This window comes from Uloborus diversus, chromosome 2, assembly GCF_026930045.1.
Source record: "Uloborus diversus isolate 005 chromosome 2, Udiv.v.3.1, whole genome shotgun sequence".
In the NCBI taxonomy this organism is placed as follows: Eukaryota; Metazoa; Arthropoda; class Arachnida; order Araneae; family Uloboridae; genus Uloborus; species Uloborus diversus.
This window is the reverse complement of record NC_072732.1, coordinates 1,302,248-1,324,640: the sequence shown is the minus strand read 5'-3', so window position 1 is coordinate 1,324,640 and position 22,393 is coordinate 1,302,248. Positions and strand designations below refer to the sequence as shown.

At 32.2% G+C, this 22,393-nt stretch overlaps 1 protein-coding gene across 1 annotated transcript in view; it reads left to right on the top strand.

Moving 5' to 3' along the window:
* The first annotated feature begins 324 nt into the window (after positions 1-324).
* The window catches only part of LOC129216849 (uncharacterized), an 89,082-nt gene continuing 67,013 nt past the window's right edge, over positions 325-22,393 (top strand). The window contains exons 1-3 of the mRNA XM_054851061.1: positions 325-405; positions 8,594-8,679; positions 18,412-18,515. Coding sequence (XP_054707036.1) covers positions 381-405; positions 8,594-8,679; positions 18,412-18,515 — 215 coding nt within the window. The 5' untranslated portion in view covers positions 325-380. The remainder of the gene's footprint in view (positions 406-8,593; positions 8,680-18,411; positions 18,516-22,393) is intronic.

The following is a 22,393-nucleotide window of genomic DNA, read 5'->3' as shown; positions in this document are numbered from 1 at the left end:
AGAATGAGTTATATTTTTGCCTCCTTAGCAGCAATTAAAATACCTCTTTTTGAAGTATTTAAGATTGAATCTGTATGATATGGATGTGTATTTTTACTTTCTTCTATATCTAATATATAGAAGAAAGTATTGGATGGTTTTACGCTGCAGAACATCATTAAGTATTCTTCTTTGTGGGTTATGACTTAGAAATTAATTTTTGGAAACTGAACTAATATCAATGTTCTACTTTTATATTATTCTCCACTGAAAATTTTTACATGATTAACCACCCTGGGGTTGGCCAGTCTCTAAGATATCTTTTCCTCATTTCAGCTAAAGTAAAGAAAATATGTCAGCGACCTCGTGGCCTGGATTTCCAAATAAAGAAAGGAAGGGGCATGAAGCTCAAGCACATAGAGAACAGTAAGTAGTTTAATTTTGTTTGTAAAGATTAGAATCTCGGCACAATGTAATTTAAAAAAATCGATGAAGATTGAATCAACTTGAATATTAACTGTTTACTTATATGAGGTTACCGTGTTTGTTGCAATTGAGAATTGCAAAATGAAATATACTTAACCAATGATTCTCAATTTTTGTTAAATCATAGTAAATTCGTAATACAGTAAAAGACCGTTATAAGGCCAACCTGTGTAACGCGATTCTCTATAAACTGCACTACTTTTCAGAAGTAAACAATAGGTTTTGAAGTATAAAATATACCCCTGTTTTGCTTTGCAAACATAAAAATTGTTAGGCAAATTTAATTTTGAAAGTTTTTCATCTTTCCATCTTATTTTGAAGCTTTTAAGTTGAAAATGAGTACTCGTAGTAAACAGAAAATTCCAGATGGCTCTCGAAAATGCAGCTGTTTTGCAAACCATGAAGCTAGCAGAAGTGCAGGATTTTGATTGTGAAACATATTTATTTGTGAATAACTAATTTGGTGCTTTAATACTCATTGCAGATAAAACTCATTCTGAAGTGCTAATATATAGATATATTCTGAATATTAGTTTCAAAATTTGTGAAATGATCTATATACCGCAAAAGCTCTGGTCCCAAGGTGTGCGTTATAACGGTTTTCTACTGTAACTGAATTTTCTTGATTACTGTGTCGAGTTGATATACCCTTTAACAAGAACACACCTGAAATATTGGTCAAGGGGGAAACAAGTATTTTTATTAAGAGTACTAAATAGTTGGACAATACAATATAGAGATGCACCAAACAACATATTTTTGGAATACCGAATATTCGGTTAAAATTCTAACCAAATATCTGTAATATTTGTATGACAGCAATTTTAAGACAGAAAATATTTTATCCATTTTATGTCTCTTGTTAAACTTAAATGCATTTACCATCCTAAATTTCTCTACATTAATTAAAATAACAAATTTAAAATAAATAAAAAATGAAAAAAAACTATTCCAAAAGACAAAAGCAAATTAATCTAAATATGTAAAGGTGACGGTGTTTCTTTGCTTCTTTGTTTGTACCCGATGGCCAGAAGACCCCATAGCACCTACAGCCCTGAAACTTGGCAAAAAATTCGAACGTACCCCAGGGGTCTGCACCACAAAGCCCAAATTCTAAATTTCTAATTAGTTTTTCATAATTAACTAATTAAGCTAAAAAATTTCACACTTTTTGCCTAATTAGGGGGCAAACATCCCCTCCCCCCTGTAAATGATTTTCGTTTCTGCTGGGACGTCATCTTCAGTATACGATTGCGTTCGAATAGTAGAACCGGTGATTTCTTGATTTGGTTATTGCGCTGTTGTCATTTTTGTTAAATTCATTGTGCGAATGTTAATTGATTTTCTTTTTAATTTGAATGTCGCTTGGTGAATTTGGTGATACACAATGTAGTTGCGGATTATTTGTTTTTTTACTTTCTTCTATATCTAATATATAGAAGAAAGTATTGGATTCGTGCAAATTTTCGAATTTCGAAGGATTCGAACGTTTTTAGGTGTGCTGAGTCCATTTCGACTATTTTTGGAAAATGTCTGTCTGTCTGTGTGTGTGTATGTGTGTGTGTCACGTCTGTGTGACCAGTTTTTTGTGGCCACTCTACAGCAAAAACTACCGCATAAAATCGTACGAAATTTGGTACACATATGTGCCCCTATGTGAACTTGTGCCCATTGGATTTTGGCGCGAATTCCTCCAAGGGGGTGGAGCAATGGGACGTTTTTTGAGTTACGCGTGATTGCTATTCCTCAGGAAGTAACTGGCGGAATCAAACAAAATTTGGTCCATATGTTGCCTGTAACAGGAACAGGTGCTGATTCAATTTTGGTGTCAATAACTCAAACGGGGGTTGAGCTATAGAACGTTTATTGTCGTCCATTGTGACGGCTGTATCTCAAGAAATAATGAACGGAATGAAAGAAAAATTTATCGGCAAGTAGTCCTTAGTGGGTATAAGAGCTGATTTTATTTTGGTGTCAACAGCTAAAAAGGGGGGTAGCGCAATCGCCCGTTCTTTTTTTCCATTGTGAGTGCCCTATCTCAAGAAGTAATGCTACATTCTGGTTGAAATTTGGAATATATGTGAATCCATATGTAAACAGGCTTTGGTTCAATTTTGACGCCAATCGCTCCAAGGTGTTGGTTTTTTTTTTTTTTTTTTTGAATAAAAATAGCTTTATTAATGCAACAATAAGAAAGATAAATCGTAACAGATTGTCGTCTGCGTATTTCTCGTGATTTTAAATGAATGGAAATGATCGGAAATATTATCTCGATTTAAAATTTTTGACTGTTGCCATCTTATGTTTGTTAACAAATAAAATATTTGTAATTAATTCAAGCAAGGCTTTTAAAATAACTTTCAGTTTTTGCATGTGTCATTTTGTTTTTGTTGGGAATATTGCTTCCTCGTCAAGCATGGGGAAGGATCAGAAAAAAAAGAAAAATATAGAAGAAAGTTTCGTGATGGCCACAACATACTAGTTTTTTTTTTTTTTTTTTACAAAATATTTCAGATTTCAAAGGATTGCATTCAGGTTTTTTAAAGGGTGTTCACACATTTTAGTTAAAAAGTATGATTGATCATTTAACATCAGACCGGGGGAGTTTTTTTTTTTAGTTCTAGAGTTTTTTTTTCCTTTTCTGAGACAATAGCTTTTCTATAGTTGAATTTTTCATACAGGGTGCGGGATTTCCTTTTTGTCCTAGATGTACCGTGATTTAGCTATTGAAGAAGGGATTTTTCGCTGTATCTATTTTATGTTACATATTTGCATACTTAATTTAATTGGCGTAAAAAGGTGAATGACACAAAACGCAACTGGAAGTAGGTATAGAAAATAGGAAAAAGATAGATATTGTTTATAGGTATAGAAAATACGAAAAAGATAGATATTGTTTAATTAATACTGATTCCAAATGTATTTAAACAGCCGCCATAGGCATCAAACTTGGTGTAAAAACATGGGGGAGGGGAATGGATTTTTTTATTCAAGGGACTTCCTTTAAATTCTTAGCACGAAATTCTTGCTGTGTGGATCAGGGGTGCCCACGGGGGGGGGGGGGGGGGATTATGGTGCAAGTTGCGCCATCAAAATTTCTGGGGGGAATTTTTTATTTTTCAAAATTTTTCTATTTAAATTTATTTATTGATTTATTTTTGATTCAAGTTATTTATTTTATTTTATTTTGTTTTATATTTCATTTCATTTATTTATTTAGTTTGTATGTGTGTGTGTGTGTGTGTTTGTCATTGGCGTATCACAGAACTTTTCTAATAAAATAATGATGATAATAATGATTAAAAATAAATAAATAAACAAATAAATAAAAAAAATGTTAAAAAAATAAATTAATTAACATATTTTTAAAATAAAAAATTAAAAAGAGAGCTACAAAATAAAAAAGAGGGGGGGGGAAGGAAAGAGGGTTGAGAAAATGGGGGGAAGGGGAATTTGTGCTATTGAACTTGGGGGGGGGGGGGATGGGCACCCCTGGTGTGGGTGCAGCTAGTAGCTAGTATAACATATGAGGCAGGGAGAAGCAATGGTAGGTTAGTGTGAAAATTAAAAATTTTGCGATAACCAGCAAAAATGGTGGGTGAATTTCTCCTGTGTCTTGGGGCAAGCGATAGTACTAGTAGTCGTGGTAGGTGTTGCTGTACAGCATGATTCAGAAGAAAAAAATTAACCTAGGAAGCTATTTTCAAACGCATTTTCAGGGGCCAATATAGGATTTTTTTCTCGCTACCTATTTTTGTGAAAGTATTGCATCATTCTATTTTTGTGAAAGTTTTTTTTTTTATCAGCATTGTTTTTGTGAAAGTTTTTTTTTTATCAGCATTGTTTTTGTGAAATTTTAGAGGCATCCTCATTTTTGTAAAAGAGAAGTAGAATAAGTGAAATTTTTGTTTGAAAAGTGTAAATGTGATCTAGTATTATTTTTAACAGGTTTCGTTTTTTGGGGAGGTGTGAGGAGGGGGGAGCTAAAAACCTAAGAAGTATGAAAAATATCATCGTCATTTCAGCTTAATGGGCTATGTACTGTGTACAAAATAGGAAATTATAAGAAAAACGGTTTCCCAAAACATATGTTGAAAGATTGCGATAATATTGCATAAATACACTTGGGCGAGAAACAGCTAAAAATGAGTTAAAATACTACAAAAAGGTTTCTATTTAAGCGATTGTTCATATAAACCTGCTTAGAACTTTATTTTATGAGTAAATTTTGTTTTAAACAGAGAAACAAATTTTATGTTTTAAAATGCTAATTTTTGTGAAATTTTCGATGTTTTTGTGAAGCTTCTGATTTTATTACTTGATTTTTGTGAAAATACCGATTTCAAAACAAGATTTTTGTGAAGGTACCGAAAAATGGTAGCAAAATCAGCCTCTATTGGGCCCTGATTTTACTCAAAACTTGAAACTGTCCACTTACATCCCTTTGCTTCTCATTGCTTCATATGGCTAATTTGGTTACCATTCATCTGATATTCTGAACAAGATGATAATTTCTGCCATGATTATGTGATTCATTAACATATGATTATGGCTCTGTGGCAGAATTTTATTTTACTTTCTGCGACAAGTTTTCTGGACCTAATTTCTTTCTGCAAGAGTGCGCCGTGAAGTGAAAAATGAACTAATGGACAAACTTAAGTGCAGTTTATTTCAAAAGTGAAAAATTTATTTATTTATTAACAAATTTCACACAACTTCTTGTTTAGGTAAATTCATTTATACAAAACGAAAAGCATTAAAGCTCAGTATCAGGGTTTCCAACAGATTATCAGTTTTCTCTAGGGGGAAAAAAGTAACCTTGAGCTAAATCTATGGTAAATATTAACACCATGGTATCAGCAATTAGTAAGTAGAAGAAAAAAAAATCCAACCAAAAGCAATGTGAATTATTAGGCTAATTTATGTAATGCTAGTGTAAATTATGTTATAGCAGGGGGTGATTGTTTAAACAGAGATGCCACTCTCAAATTTAAGTTTTCAGTCTTAATCTCTTAGCACTTACTTATCTGTAGTTCTTAATACCAGAAAAATACAGATGCAGCATCTATACTCAAAGAAATAAGATCTGAAGAAAAAATAAGTTTTAATTAAAATATTCATTACAGTTCGGTGGGCTCCCCCCCCCCCCCCAAAAAAAAAAAAAAAAAAAAAAAAACTAAAACATGCATGTGATTGGAAAAAATAAATGTGGATCACTCCTCCTCCCATAAAAAACAAAATTAAAATATACATTTTACACAACTAAAACGAAGTATTCCCCTCCCCCCAAAAGGAAAATGAATTTAATTAAAATATGCATTACAGTTTGGGAAAAAAAACTAAAACATGCATGTGAATTGGAGAAAAAAAATGAATAAATAAAGGGCACCCTCCCATAATATATATATATATATATATATATATATATATATATATATATATATATATATGCAATACACAGGATTATAAACAAAGTATCCCCCTCTCCCCAAAAGGAAAGTAAATTTAATTGAAAAACACATTTTAGTCAGAACAAATTGAAAATTTAACCCCCCCCCCCAGAAGAAAATAGGATTTTATTAAAATACTAAAGCAAAAAAGAAATACCACCCCGGGATTGCCCCCCCCCCCCCACCTAAGGGCAAGGATGCACCCCCTTCAATATTGTGAAGCCCCCAATGAAAAAAATACCCCTCAAAACAACTCCCCCCCCCTCCTTACAAATTTTAATGTCTCAGTCTGCACCATGACCCCCCCCCCCTCCAGGCTGAGCACCCCTGCCCTCTCCCTCATGTAAAAAACAGAATTTAAATCAAGTACTGGAGCAAACAAAAGTTCCCTTTCCATGATAAGAAAAAATAATTTAATTAGAATATGCATTTAGAAAAAAAATATATAACTCCTCCTAAGAGAGAAGATTTTCATTCATGTGAGCACCCCTATCTGAATAACGATTGGTCAGCCCAAAATAGAACACAATTTATCAAATATTCCATCCGTTTTCTGTTGCTGCAGCATGCGACAGCCACCCACCGCAAATAAGCAATTTGTTAAAGGCTTAAACTAATTTTTCAACAGAGGTGAAAAAAGGCAAGTCGGCACAAGTTTTTCACACAAACAAACACAAACATGTGCATTGCCAGCCACTCTTCTTTGATCAACACAGCAGGGTTGGCCAGATTGGACCCAATTGGGTTGGACGCAATGTTTTTTTTTTTTTTTGAAAAAAACCCATTTAAAAAAACCCATTATTTAGCCCACTTTTGGGTTTTTTTAATTTTTCCGAGAATTTTTTTAAAAAATTAACTAATTTAAATACTTTTACAATTCAAACTTCTTTTTTATTTGTTCTTCACCACAGACAATGGACATAAAAAATGAATTTTGAACTGTAATAGTATTTATTAACCCTTAACGGCATTAAAAAATACTCCAAAAATTTTAAATAAATGTATTTAACTTTTTTTCTTTAACTGGTCAATAAGTAACTCAAATTATTTTGACTAAGTCCTGTCACGCCTGATTTTCTCAATATTTGTAGAACAGAGGAAACTACTCTAGCTAAAAGGAGATTTCATTTATTTGATTTATTTTCTGCAAACCAACACGTCACAAATCTCGAATAAACAAGGTATATTTTTTAGAAATTAGCATGTGTTACAAACGGACGGACAGAAAACGGAATAGGATGTACAGTATTTTCATTATCTTACAAAAAAGTTTAATATTTGTTACTCTGTACACAGAAATAGAAAAACAGGCAACATAAAATTCAAAGAAATGTCTTGATTAAGCTGGAATTCAGTAAAAAGGAATTTAAACTACTTGAGGTTCTACAGTAGTTTTGCATAACAAAGCGAAATACAATAAAGTAAAATTCAAAGAAAAAAAAAGGGGTAATTAAAAAGGAACAAACGCACAATAGATTTTATCACTCGAGATATAACTTTGCCTTAACTATTGATGATCATGGAAACTAAAAAATCTGAAACTTGATCATTCAGGTTTCGTCGTCTTTTATACTTTTCTTCAGAAAATGCTGAATTTTCCAGCTTTTTTTACCCGAAGACAATTTTTGTGCTTTGTCCTTATATTTAAGCTACAATATGCTACAAGTACCCACATTTTCCCTAAAAAAAGACAAAAAAACCCACATTTCTTTTTAAAAAAACCCAGCTTTAGTTGGGTTTTTTTGGGTTTTATTTAAAAAAACCCAAAAAACCCTGGGTCCATGGGCTTTTTAAAAAAAACCCGGGTTTTTGCCAACCCTGCAACACAGGGTTGCTTTAAAATCGCTCCACGTGGTGAGAAGTTCCGGTTAGAACTGGTTTCTATCCATGGCCTACCTCCCAGTCTCCGATATTGCAGACTACCACAGTCGTCAATGATCGCTCGATTTGGTGATCGCCAAAGGTTAAGGTTTTTTTTTTTTTGTAAAATATCGAGATTATTTTATTTTTTGCATAAATTCAGGCCTTTTCCTTAATTTATAGTCGAGTTACATTTTTGCCGTGAAACGGCTATCCTTTGGTATTGTTCTGCAGAATGATTTTATCACTGACCTTTTTTCCCTCCTTAGTGCAAAACCTTTCTGCACAAACTCTCTCTCATTCTGCGACAATGTCGGCAGCTTTCTGCCACGGGGGATCATGGTAACATGATAATGTTATAAATAAACACTATCTCGTTTACTTTACATAAATAGTTACAAAGGTATTAATGAGCTGCAAAATGAAACTGTAGAACACCTATTGTTGCTTCACAGGAATTCACCATTACTCTACTTAGATAACAATAATTAATTTAATTACTTGGTTTTCAAACAATTTTTAATATTTTCTATCTAAAAACTTCTAAAATTGAAACACTTCTAAGTTTTATGTCTAAGAGTTCCCTTTTCATTTTTAAATGTTTGTAAAATGATGATAACCCTTAATTGACTTACCATTTATGAATAATTAGTATTCTTTTCTGTCTTTTTTTTTAAAACTCTTCCATACTTAAATGAGTTATAGTGAACAACTCATCACTCATTTATTAACTACATGCAAGATGCAGTGAAGTTTCTTTGCTGTTATCTTTTTTCGGAGGAATGGTATTTCAACTGACTTTTAATTTTTTATTTTAGTTAAGAGCAACTTAGAAAAAGCTTCAGCATCAATGCTGCGTATTCTTCACTACATCCTCTTCGATACCTACGGCCAAGATCGTACTGTAAGTTGCTCATTCCTTCTATTTGTTACTTTATTTTTTCATATGTTTGGGTAAGAATATATGCATTGTACAGTGAAACTTCAGTAACTCGACATTTATTTTTCTTATGGTTGGCATAGTACTAATTTCAAATCGCGAAAACCTCTCTATCTTGACACACATTTGCAGGAACCCCTGTAAGTCAACATCCAATTGCTATTTTAGTCCAATTTTCGCTACCAACATTCTTTCATATTGTAACGGATCCGGTACGACTTCCAACTTTCTTGAAAGGACGACACAGTTCTTGATTAAAAACACAGAGAATTTATTTACACTATGTACAGGAAATATCGTCAACAACTGCTGAATGAATCATCAGCAATTAAGCAAACATCACACCACACCGTAAACTCAACAGCTACACACGTATTTACTTCCAAATACGAAAAACAGCACAGCGAAATGCCTCACAATAATCAGAGCTAATACACTCTCAGTACAAATTCTCAATCGAAACTGACTCTTTATCATGCGTAACGGCTTTTTATACACACCGAAAGAGAACTCTCAAAATATCAGGGTTCGTACGCCCTTGAAAAACCTTGAAAAGTGCTTGAAAAAAAAAAGTTCATTTTCAAGTGCTTGAAAACCTTGAAAAAGTTTTAAAACCTTGAAAAAGTTTCCTGGTGCTTAAATTCTCCCAAAAATCAACGAATTGTGCTTAGAAGTTTTAAAAAAGTATTTCACTAATGCAATTTTCTGAACATGTGTTCAGTATGCAACATCGAGAAAAATTGCTTCCGTTGTTTGGGATTTCAATCCTTTTGCATCTTGTAAATATTTTGATGTTTTTTACAACCGAAAGATATTTTGACATATGGTACCTTAGATTAGTTTATTTTTTGTTTAATTTCATTAATTAACAAAAATTAATTTGGAAACCATGACAACATTGAACTTACTCGGGTTTCGCGGAAAATTGCTCTTGTGTTTGAAATTTCAATCTTTTTGCATCCTGCAAATATTTAAATATTTTGGCTAATCAAATGTTAGTTTCGCATATGCTACCTTAGATTAGTATATTTTTTGTTTAATTTTAATAAAAAACAAATAAATTTATTTCATGGGAAACATGCCACGTCGAACGAACTCAGACTTTGCGAAAAATTGCTTCTCGTGTTTGAAATTTCAATCTTTTTGCATCTTGCAAATATTTAAATATATTCACTAATCGGATGTTATTTTCATATTTGCTACCGTAGATTAGCATATTTTATGTTTAATTTCAGTAAAATATAAGTTTATTTTATGGGAAACATGACAACATTAAACTTAATTCGCGAAAATTTGCTTCCCTTGTTTGAGATTTCAATCCTTTTGCATTTTGTAAATATTTTTATATTTTTGGCAATTAGTAGTTATTTTGACACTGCTACATCAGATTAGCTTATTTTATTTTTTATTTTAATAACTAAAGAGTTAAAGAATTCATTACCTTGGTCTTTTTTAATTATTTGCTTATTTATTTTTGCAATTTTGAATGATTATCTTTACCTAATTTTTGGTCATAACAGATTTTTTTTTTTAAAATTTAAATTTCAGCAGTTGAGCACCTAACAAATTAACTTAAAGTTTGTATTTTAAATATAAAGTTTATTTATATAATTTTATTTATAAGTACATCATTTTTTTATGTCTGCTAAAATAAATAAGGTGTATAACAGGGGTGGTTGTGTTATGATTATTCACTTGAAATCCAGTAGTGTTCTTTTTTATGCTTTTACCTCCCTATATCTCCAATTTTCCCCTTTTCCTCAAATGTTCAAAATTACTACTTTATTAAGGTTGTGGGTACTTGGAGCTTTCCGAAAGAGGCTTTAATCAGCAAAGGGGTAGATAGCTTAAGGAGGGTCATTCATCTTCATTTGGATCTAATAAATTGACCTAGCTAGGCCCAGTGCCTGTTGCTGGTTATCAACAGGCACTGGGCATGGTATTTCTATGCAAAATATTTTGACTTAATAAACTATTTTATGAATTGTATGCATAGCAAAAGTTGTTGTTGTACATATGTATATTCAAGTAATAGGGGTCTTAGTTTTAAAAATTATTGCCCCCCCCCCTCGCCCCATTTTGCTCTTTGAAACTTTCAGGTAATTTTTTATGAACTCACAAATCACCTGAATATTATTGCCTTTCTAAATTTAAATTCTAATTTCAACAATAACCCATTTTTCCCCAAAATAAAACTACTTTTGTCATAATATATGTCAACTTCTTGTGAATCTTTTCAATTTCGAAATATGGCTCTATAAATCTGAACTTGCACATTTATTGTCTATTGCAAGTTAATCAATGAAAGCTGAATAGGCTCAAGTTTGCATTCAGAGTATTTATCACTGCTTAAGCTGCTTTTGTATATTTTGAGGTGTAGAGACTGGACTGTGGACTTTCATAAACTTTTCTTACTTCCTAATTTTTAAATTTACTCGAGGACAGTTGAAATGCCTTATTGTCTGAACAGCTAATAAATACATACGAATAATTGATTTGCATACTTATAAATGATTTGCAAACCTAATATTTTTAGAACTTAATAGTGAAAACTGAAATAACTTTCTGGGTAGTGTTTTTGTCCTAACCGCCCTTATATTGTAATAAACCACTGTATAGATATTGGAAATAAATGTTGAAACCGGGGGGGGGGGGAGTGACTTCAAAAAATCCTCTCTGGCAATGCCATTGAACTTGGGTATTTTAGTTTCTTCCCATAAAAGTTAAAAGCACTTATGAAGTTTTTTTTTTAAGTATTAATTTGCTGATTCTAGAAAATATACAAACCTCTGACTGCTGCAACCTTTGAAAAACCTCAAAATTAAACCTCTTGGTATCTGCTTCTCTTTATGACCAAACTTTTCAAACATTTTCAGAAAAACTTTCAACGCAGTAGATCTTTCATCAAAGCGTCTCTCGTTGTAGAAAAGCAATTTTGCTTTCCTATACTTTTTTGTATTATTGCCTTATTTCTATGTGTTTGTAGTAAATGAAATCTGCATACAATATTTTTTGTACAAATTTATGATATTGCCTTGAAAACAAAATTTTTTACCTTGAAAAGTACTTGAAAAGTGCTTGAATTTTTTTCTGCCTAAAGGGTATGAACCCTGAATATATTCCACAAGATTCCCGAAAATCGTAGACCGTTATTTTATTTCTTTTCCATTCACAAATTTTATCATTCAGAAATGAGGGGATGTATACTTCAGCCGAATGTACAGGGACCGTATATTCATTACAAGAAACTATTTACAGGTTACGTTACAATTATTTTAGATGAAAGATAATTTAATAAACGCCAAATTTAGCTAGATTACGACAAATTAATCACAAAAATAATTACTATTTACAGAATTTGTAACAATATTGACCTTTTCTTAGAACCTTATTCTGTGGTTTCTTGGATCGGTCCATCCTTTTCTGGATGGATCTTTTAGATAATTCATCCAGGGGAGTCAGCCACCACACTCTGTTGTTGGTGCAATCCTAAAAGGGTAGGGAAAATGTACCGAGGGGGGTCTTCAAGGCAAAGAAGGCACAATGGCATGTTTTTCAAACAAGTGTGAGCAGGACTTTCTATCTTTAACAGACCTGACTGAAAAGAAGCTTTTATCCCTTTTCAAATATTAATGATTTATTCTTTATGAGGTATTCAAATAATATTAGCATTTTTTTGTGTACTTATTAAAAATGAAAGCAAAATAAATAAATAAAAGGAAAATTTAAAAAATAAAGTTTAGAATGGAATTAGTATTCATTTTGTGAATGTATTAGTCAGTTTAGCAATGTTTGATACTCCCCCCAAAAAATGTAATCTCGTTGAAATTTTAATTTTTATTAGTTGTTTTGTAATGGCAACAGTAGTGAAAACAGATTGTTCTTTCTTCTTGCAAAAAGTGTTGATGCATCTAATGAAGTAGTGACTTCATGCGTTGTTTTATTTAAAGTAGTGGCTTCATATATATTATTAGGAGTTAATTAGGAGTAGTGGCTCCAACTAATAAAGTGTGTTGATTTAACTTTTATACGGTCCACATTGTGTTTTGTGAGTATGTTCATTTCGAACCAGAACGTAACAGTGATGCAACGAGTAGTGATTTGGCCGAATGCTGAATATTCGACCTCAATCGAAGCCGAATATTTGGCTGTTCGACCTCCAAATAGTTAACTGATTTTTGTTTAAAAACAAAACACAGGTTGCATTTGATTGTGTGGTTAATAATTCAATATACATTAATAATGATTTTAAAACTGATTTGGGAAATTGTTTCAAAAAATTGCTAGCATTAGTTCAAACTTTGAAACTATTCGACAGTACAATTACTGAAAAGAAGCCTTAGCAACAGTTTAAATATAAGAGTCCTTTATTTAAAAACCACATGCACTAGATAATTCATGTCTATTCCAGACTGATAAGTCCATTACGAGGACAAAACTGCAGTCTCTATAGCATGACCGAGAAGTCGGTATATTGCATGTAATATTACAAAGAATTTTATTTTAATGTTTCATATGACATAAATGAATATTTAAGACAAAAATGAAAAGAATGGAAAGAAGCATTCATTTATATCATAGGGTCTGGTGGGGTTAAGTGGTCATAAAATCGTAGATTTTCAACTTCGGTGGATAAAAAATACAATAATTTCTTTAAATACTTCAACTTTTTTTGTTATTATTTTACATTGCATTATTAAAGAACACGTACATTGAATTTCAGGAAAAAAAATTATTGATTTAAGTAGTTTTATAACATTTTCATTTCTCTTTGTATTTATGACCCCCATGGGGTGGGGGAAAGTGGTTATAGCATGGGGTAAAGTGGTCATAGTTAAAACCAGCTGCAAAACTGTTACAAATAACCCTATTATTTGTATATTTCGGTTATTTTTATAGTTACAAGTATATGTACGAGTATATGCGGGTATGCACGAGTATATACGTGTCGTGTAAACAAGAGTAAACATGTTCATATATGAATAAATACATGTATACATCAGATACATGCATGCATGTGCCTACTCAAGTATATTCGTGTATACACGAGCATATAAGCATGTATACTAATATACAGTTACAGGGGCCAATCCAGGATTTTTTTCTCGCTACCTATTTTTGTGAAAGTATTGCATCGTTCTATTTTTGTGAAAGTTTTTTTTATCAGCTGTTTTTGTGAAATTTCAGACGCATCCTAATTTTTGTAAAAGAAGTAGTGGAACAAGTGAAATTTTAGTTCGAAAAGTGTAAATGTCATCTAGTATAACAGATTTTGTTTCTTTGGGGGGGGTGGGGCTGAAAACCTGAGAAGTACGAAAAATACCATCGTAATTTCAGCTTAATGGTCTATGTACTGTGTACAATATAGGAAATTATGAGAAAAACGATTCCTGGATACAGATGTTTAAAGATTGCGATAATATTGCATAAATACACTTTGGTCAGAAACAGCTAAAAATGAGTTAAAACACTACAAAAAGGTTTCTATTTAAGCGATTGTTCATATAAACCTGCTTATAGTTTTATTTTATGAGTATATTTTGTTTTAATTAGAGAAACAAATTTTATATTTTAAAATGCGAATTTTTGTGAAATTTTCGATGTATTTGTGAAGCCTCTGATTTCATTACTTGATTTTTGTGAAAGTACCGATTTCGAAACAAGATTTTTGTGAAGGTACCGAAAAACGGTAGCAAAATCAGCCTGTATTGGGCCCTGAGTTACTTAATATACAGTCGGATCTCAATATAAGGTCACCCCTCCGAGTTTCACGAAACTGACCTTATAAGCAGGCTGACCTTATAACCGATCCATGTATATTTATTGATAGATAAACATGCTATATACATTAATTATTCTTAAAATTTAATACATTAAAAAAATATCAGTAATTAGGTTATATTAGTTGAATAGATTTCTGAAAACTTTCTTCGGCTTCTCATGACTGGTAAAAAAGTGCGATATGTACACACTGAGTGCCCTCATTACTACTGCTTCATATTTTTCACTTTCTACTGCATTTGGTGCACTACATGCTACGTAATGGGAATACGACTTTTCACTTTTTAAGGATCGTTTATTGCGAAAAATTCTTGGAAGTGAATCTATTAAGCACTGAAAGTGTTTAAAGAAATCAGAAAGAAGTGACCTCATTTAATGGACCCAATTGCGTTGGACCCAATGGGTTTTTTTTTTTTTTTTTGAAAAAACCCATTTAAAAAAACCCATTATTTAGCCCACTTTTAGGTTTTTTTAAATTTTCTGAGAAGTTTTTTATAAAATTGATTAATTTAAATACTTTCACAATTTAAACTAATTTTTTATTTGTTCTTCACCACAGACAATGGACATAAAAAATGAATTTTGAACTTTAATAGTATTTCTTAACTCTTAACGGCATTAAAAATACTTCAAAGATTTAAAAAATATATATTTAACTTTTATCTTTAACTGGTCAATAAATAACTCAAATTATCTTGACTAAGTCCTGTCACGTCTGGTTTTCTCAATATTTGTAGATTGTACAAAGGAAACTACTCTAGCCAAAAGGCTTTCATGTGAATTATTTTCTGCAACCCGACACGTCAGAAATTTCGAATTAACAAGTTATATTTTTTTTTTTAGAAATTAACAGGTGTTACAAACGGTCGAACAGAAAACAGAATAGGATGTACAGTATTTTCATTATCTTACAAAAAAGTTTAATATTTCTTAATCTGTACACAGAAATAGAAAAACAGGCAACATAAAATTCAAAGAAATGTCTTGATTAAGCTGGAATTCAGTAAATAGGGATTTAAACTACTTGAGGTTCTACAGTAGTTTTGCATAACAAAATGAATTACAATAAAGTAAAATGCAAAAAAAAAAAAAAAATGTAGTAATTAAAAAGGAACAATAGATTTTATCACTCAAGAAGTAACTTTGCCTTAACTGTTGGTAATCATGGAAACTAAAAAATCTGAAACTTCACCATTCTTGGGTTTCGTTGTCTTGTACTTTTCTTCAAAAAACGCTAAATTTTCCAGCTTTTTTTTACCCCAAGACAATTCTTGTGCTTTGTCCATATACTTACGCTACAATATGCTACAAGTACCCTACATTTTCCCTAAAAAAAGACAAAAAAACCCACATTTCTTTTAAAAAACCCAGCTTTAGTTGGGTTTTTTTTGGGTTTTATTTAAAAAAAAAACCCTGGGTCCATGGGCTTTTTAAAAAAAACCCGGGTTTTTGCCAACCCTGCTTATAAGCGATTAATGTATCATAACCATCCGATAAGACACAACATAGAATTCCTATTCAGTGAGCCGGGACTTGAGAAAAGTGACCTTATGTGCAGGGTGACCTTATATTAGTCTGACTGTATACTTGTTTCTTTAACATATGTTAATGTTAAACTCTCCAATTAGTTTTTAGAGGAAAAGTGAAACGTGAATTCCAGTAAATTCACTCTTTCTTATGCACTTGTTCATAATTTTTTGTAATTTTTTTCTCTGTGTTAATTTGTTCTCTGTGTTAATCTGTTGTAATTTTTTTCTCTGTGTCTCCCTTAAATAGAGTGTCTCTTAGTTAGAGTCTAATACATGGGGTCCCTGTTCAAAGGGACTGCGACCAGAAAAAATGTCCCTTATGGGGAGTAGGGTGTGTCTTATAATGCACTTTTTAAAAAAGCTTTGAATTTCTTATGGGGCACCCCTTTAATTGCTTCCTTTTGATGAAAAAATACACACATAAAAGTTTCATAGAATTTGAACATAATTTAGTGGGTGCTACCAGTGATTAAAATTACATTCATTGTGAAAAATATGATGTAAAAATCAACTCTTGACATATTTTTAATCAACATGAAATTAGGTTGGTTGAGTTTAACATAACACAAATACCTATTTCTTATATATACTAGAAAATAATAAGCATTTCATGGTTGTCATTTTATGTAATAATGTCAAAAAAGCATTTGAAAGTTCGGTAATGCCATTCATATCACAGGTTCAGACTTTCGGTCTTTTACATTCAGCAATATTGTAATTTTTCTCTTTGTTACTTCCATGTAACAATACAAACTTTTCACTGATTGCTACTTATTATCCAGGCTAAATAAATAAATTTAAAAAAATAAAAAGAGAGAAAGTTGACAAATTTTGCAGCAGTGGTAGCACCCTCTAAATATTATTCAATTTTTATATTTCATATATGAGAATTTTTTTTCATCCAAAGGAACAAAATGAGAGGGTGCCTCATGAAAAAATAACACCTTTAAAAATAAGACGCACCCTAATGGGGAGGTGTTCCTTAAGGGAGGTTTTACTCTATATTTTACTCTGAGTGAGAAAACTAACTTTGCTTCACACATGATTTATTCTTCTATTTTACCGATTTAGATTCTTCATGTATTAGAATTTGTTTCATTAAAAGTATTAACCTTCCCGATGTGACAGAAAAAATATTTTGTTTTTCCGCCTTTATTTGGAAATTTTATGTAGACATATTTTATGTGTTAAGGGGGTCATAGTACCTTTCAAACATTTTTTTTTAATTTAAATAAATTTTATATTTATTTGAAACCATAACATGCATACTTATTTCGTAATCAATAATTTATTTTCAAAATTAAAAAATATTGCCTACATTTTTTAAAAATTCAAAAAATTGAGAAAAATTTCAGTTTTTTAAAATTTTTAAGGCTTTTTTATATTTTTGCACTAATTAAAAAAAAGTTTTTTGCTAAATGATCAGTATAATCATCTCTAAAAATCTGTGCATTCATTTGCTTATGAGTTTATTGGAAAATTTTCTGTGATTAATTATGTAAAAAATCAAAGTTTTTTTTTTTAAATGTGGTTTTTATAGGTTTAACAATCTCTAAACATTTGAGTAATTTATAAAATGCTTATCCAATGCACAATTTTGTCAAATAGGTTATCCCAATTGCAAAAAGTATTACTTTAAAGCTCTATCTTTGATAGAAAAAAATCCTCAGGGATTCTAATGACATGAAAACAAAAAAACCATCATCGAGAAAAAGCAATTTAAAGTTTTTCTTTTGCATAAGAACACACAGCAAGCATGGCCTAAAACCACTCATAACTTTTTAAATATTTGAACTAAAGCAATGAAACTTTTCCCCTGTGTTCAGAATAGTTTTTAGTTTTGAAATAAGCAATAAAATTTTTTTTAAATAATTTCATCATTTTTGAGGTATTGTAATAGAGGGTCAACATTTGTAGTACAGACATTTCTAATCACCCTGAAAAATGGTAATGCATCAAATTTGAATCAAAATGCCAACGAAAAATGGTAAGCATGAATACGGTTTTATAAAACTTCCAACGTGTGGAAGTAAAATACGTTTTTTGCATAGTATTCGGCCAAGGCCGAAAAGTAAACTAGGTATTTGGCCTAAGCTGAATGGGCCGAATATTTGTTGCATCATTAGTAAGTCAGTGATACAGAAACTCTTTAGGAATTAAAATTACGGAACCTCGGTAAATCGACATCTGCTTATGTTGACATTTTTTCGTGTTCCCTTGGAGTGTCGAGTTATACAGGCATGTGTGTCTGTATGTCTGTGTAGGCGTGTGTGCGTATTATTGATGCAACGAATATTCGGCCCCTTTCGAGTTATCGAGGTTCCTCTGGTTTTTTATTTTAATGAAGTCACATTAATAAAGTGTGCATTGTTTTTTTTTTCTGTAGGAAAGATTAAGAGTCAGAACGATCCGAAATATTTTGTGCTTCAGTGGTTTTCCGTTCGAGGAAGATTCCGAAGAATTCGAAAGAAAGCATGTTTGTTTGACCAGGTAAATACCATCAAGTTGTGAACTTTGGAATGTGAACAGTGTTAGCTCTTAAATGCAAGATTTTTCAAAAACACTTTAAAATACAGCAGGCACCCCATAATGTGCTCACTTTGGGACAGGGTTGGCTATCTGCCGGCAGAAACCGGTTTTTGCCCTGCCATTGGCAGAAACTGGTTATAACCGGTTAAAACCAGCAAAAACTGGCCAAAATTTAAAAAAGTCTTTAATAGTTCTAAATTGCTAAATCATATTTGTTTAAGTATACTAAAAAATCAAATTCATTTCATTATTGTAAAAAGTAAAATCCATCGCTATTGCTCTTGATTTAGTTCAGAAAGAGTATTTCAATTTCTGATACTTGTAACATTTGGATTAATCTAACGAATGACGAGAATCTTATTGGTGCTTAAGGGAAAAAAAATGACATACAGATTTAAACAGGGGATTATCCTTTGCTAGCTTATAAGGTTCATTAAAAGTGCTTGGAATAAGATTTGTCACGCACTCAAGAAGAATGTGACAGAGTTTTACTTGCCATTATTAACTCAGATTTTGTACATGATATAGCTTTGCAAAACTAAGTAGCCTCATTTCCTGAAATGTATTTTTCTAGTCAAGTTAAGGGAACCAGTTTCAAAAAAATAAAATAAATAAATAAAATGTGCATGAAAATCTTGTTAATATTTCTTGCTCCTGGATGATAATACCTGTTAGTTCTGCTGAACTTGATAAGATCTTCTCTATTTTGAATGGTGATAATATTGTAAATAAATTGCACTTCGCTTAGCATTTAACTGTTTTTCCCGAGCATTTCTTGTTACACGCCCGTAATTACTTCTGTATCATTTTGTGCTGCATAAAAGCACATTTCGTTTCTGCCATAAAAGTGGCAAAAAGGAGTTTTTGCCGTGCCGGTTTTAACCAGTTTCTACCAGTGGTTTTAACCACCTTGGCAGAAACTTCCCAATCCTGCTCTGGGACAAATGCAGTTTGACTGAAAAAAGTCCGTGACAGACAAAATTATGCTTTTTTTTTACACTTAAAAAGCATTTATTTTTACAACTGCAAATTAAAACCGCAATAACTCTCAACTAAACGCTTAATTTTCATTAATCTTCACTTTGTTTTCAATTTCGTCACGATTCTTTACTAACCTACACCTGGATGAGAAATTCTTAGCTATGCTGCAGCATTTCTTTGACTCAATATTGATAAATTGTCAAAGCGTTTTAAAATGTCAATTTTTTGCTTGACAGGTTAATCATTGCGCTTTTCCATCATGGCTGAAATGTTTGATCGTTTAGTGATATTTTTAATGCAACTGGACATGGAGAAATATTCTTATACTTTACTGATTTTCCCGGAAGCTACATTAATTCTCTCAAAGTGGGAGGAGATCACCACTTGCAACATGTCCAACGACTGCACTTTTGCCTGTGCAAAGAAAAAACATCCTAGAGGGAGTCTGTGATTACTGAAAACGAACTTCCTGTTGTTTCATTCCTAGAAAAAGACTGCTTTGCTAAACCAGAAAAGGCCACACATAGAGTTAGTCTTGTCAGGGTTTCCCTTTGTATTTCTGTTGATTGTTGAACAAAAAAGGGGGGTTTATGGTTGAATGGCTGCTTGGTAACATCGGGTTTTAACTAAAAAAAACAAAAAAAACAAATACAGTAGGCGCCGCTTAATGTTATCAGAATCACAAAGTCCCGGAACACTTGTATGTTAACACGCGTTTAAAAAAGTCGGATATTGTAATCAGTGTCTTCGTTTATTGTTATCACTTTTTCATAAACTTTCAATTTTTTCCCCATTTTTGTTCCTCAATTAACAGAAATACATGGGCAAACCCTGACGAGTCTAACTTTCTGTGTAGCATTTTGTGGTTTTCAATAGCAGTTCAAAATTTTTCTAGGAATGCAGCTACAGAAAGTTCACCCCAGTGACCACAGACTCCCCCTAAGATAACTTTCTTTTGTATCTAAAAAAATTCAGTCGCTGGACATGTTGCAGGCCTTGATGTAGGGCCTCCATTGTTGCCATTACTTTGTAAGCTGTCGAGATTGAAAACAAAGCGAAGTTAAACTAAAATTTAAACAACAACCAAAACCATGCTGGAAAAGATAGAAAAGCTGAATGTGCTTTGAAACTGGTTGACGAATGTCGGGGAAAACGACCATATTTTACTTCACCTATTACTATGTGATTAAAAAATTGAATAATTTAGCTTTAACTTTTTATAATTCAGATATTTCCATTCTGTTAATTTAATAATTTATAATTTAAAACTGCGTTCAGTTGAGTCATTGTGATTTTAGTTTGAGGTTGCCAAAATAAATGCACCTTAATTGGAAAAAAAAATATTATTTTGTGTCTCCTATATTCTACCGTCATAATCATAGTTGCCGTAACTCCACTTTAGGTAAATGTTCAGGAAGGGCGATTTAGTTTCTTTCGCTTGGGCCACCAATTTAAATTGCGACAACTCTTTTGGTGATTATGTTACTAGGAGGTATTTTGGATGCTCTTTGACATAAGATCGTTAAATTGGACGATTTTCCAAAATTTGGGGCTAAAATGGCGGTTACGGCTTTTATGCGTAGTATACGACTTCATTCTGGAGCAGCAGAAATGCCGCAACTCCCTTCTTTAGCGTGATTTCGGCTACAAAGTTACGATTTGAAACACCATTCAGTGAAATTGTACTTTATATTTGTTATTTAACTTTTGCTTTGTAAATAAAAAGGATGAATTAAATTAAAAATGAACCTTTAACACCAGCCAAATAAGTTTTATTACATCAAAAACAAAACAAAAAGTCTTACTTGTTATTCACAAGTTGATACCAGGTCAGTAACGTGTCTGGTTGTAAAAATTTGCATGTTAAATACCATTTTTCGAATGACATATTTATCCAAAAATTTACAAAAGTATAGTGCTTTCAGTATTACAATTTAAATACCATTCAAAGGAGATATTTATACAAAAATTGACAAAACTATAGAGCTGTCAGGATTACAACTTAAATAACATTGATTAAATGACATTTTTCTAGCCATCGTCGACATTGCTGCGGAGATCTGCAGCCTTGTTATTCACTGGAAGATTTTCCCAAAATAGCCGTCTGTTTTCTGGCATGAGGGGGAGCAAGGTTTTTAAAATTCCTTCTTTTCTTTCAGCTGAAATGCCCCGTGCTTCGGAAATCGATTGCGGCATGCCCTTGTATTTTTGTGCCTTTACTGAAAGGAAATTGAGTGGAATGTACTCCTTTTCTGAAAAGTCAGTTTTATATTTAACGTTTTGCTGTCCCCTCTCCGCAACAATTTCGACGATATCTTTTAAGTAGGGCCTTGGCTTGGCCCGACTTATTTTGTATTGTGATGACTCATCTTTCCATTCCAAAAAATCGCTTTGACCCATCTCTTTCACCTTAACTTTGCCAGAATTGGCTTCACCGACAGCTTTAACGAAATCCGAAAAGTCGTAGGTTTTTTTTTGACGTTTCAGTGATAGTTCGACCTGGTGGTGAAAACTATCAGCCGCCATGAAAGTATGGCCAGGCTCAAAATAACGTAAGGTAATAGAGTTTGCAGCTATTTCGTTGGAGTTAACTATTTTTACGATGTACGAAATGAGAGTCCAATTTTTATTTTGACCGGCGCAATTATCCAGCCAGATAACTAAATAAAGTATGTCCCTGTGACAAACAAAAAACGAATGGAAAGCACTTACAAGATCTTCTTTTTTGCGCCCAGAAGTGCATTCATGCCATAGGCAGGCAAAAGGGGGTACCTGCGGCTTATCGCCTAACGGAGCGAAAGTCTCATTAAATACAACGATTCTTGGACAAAATAATACCTTTTTAAACATGTCAATTC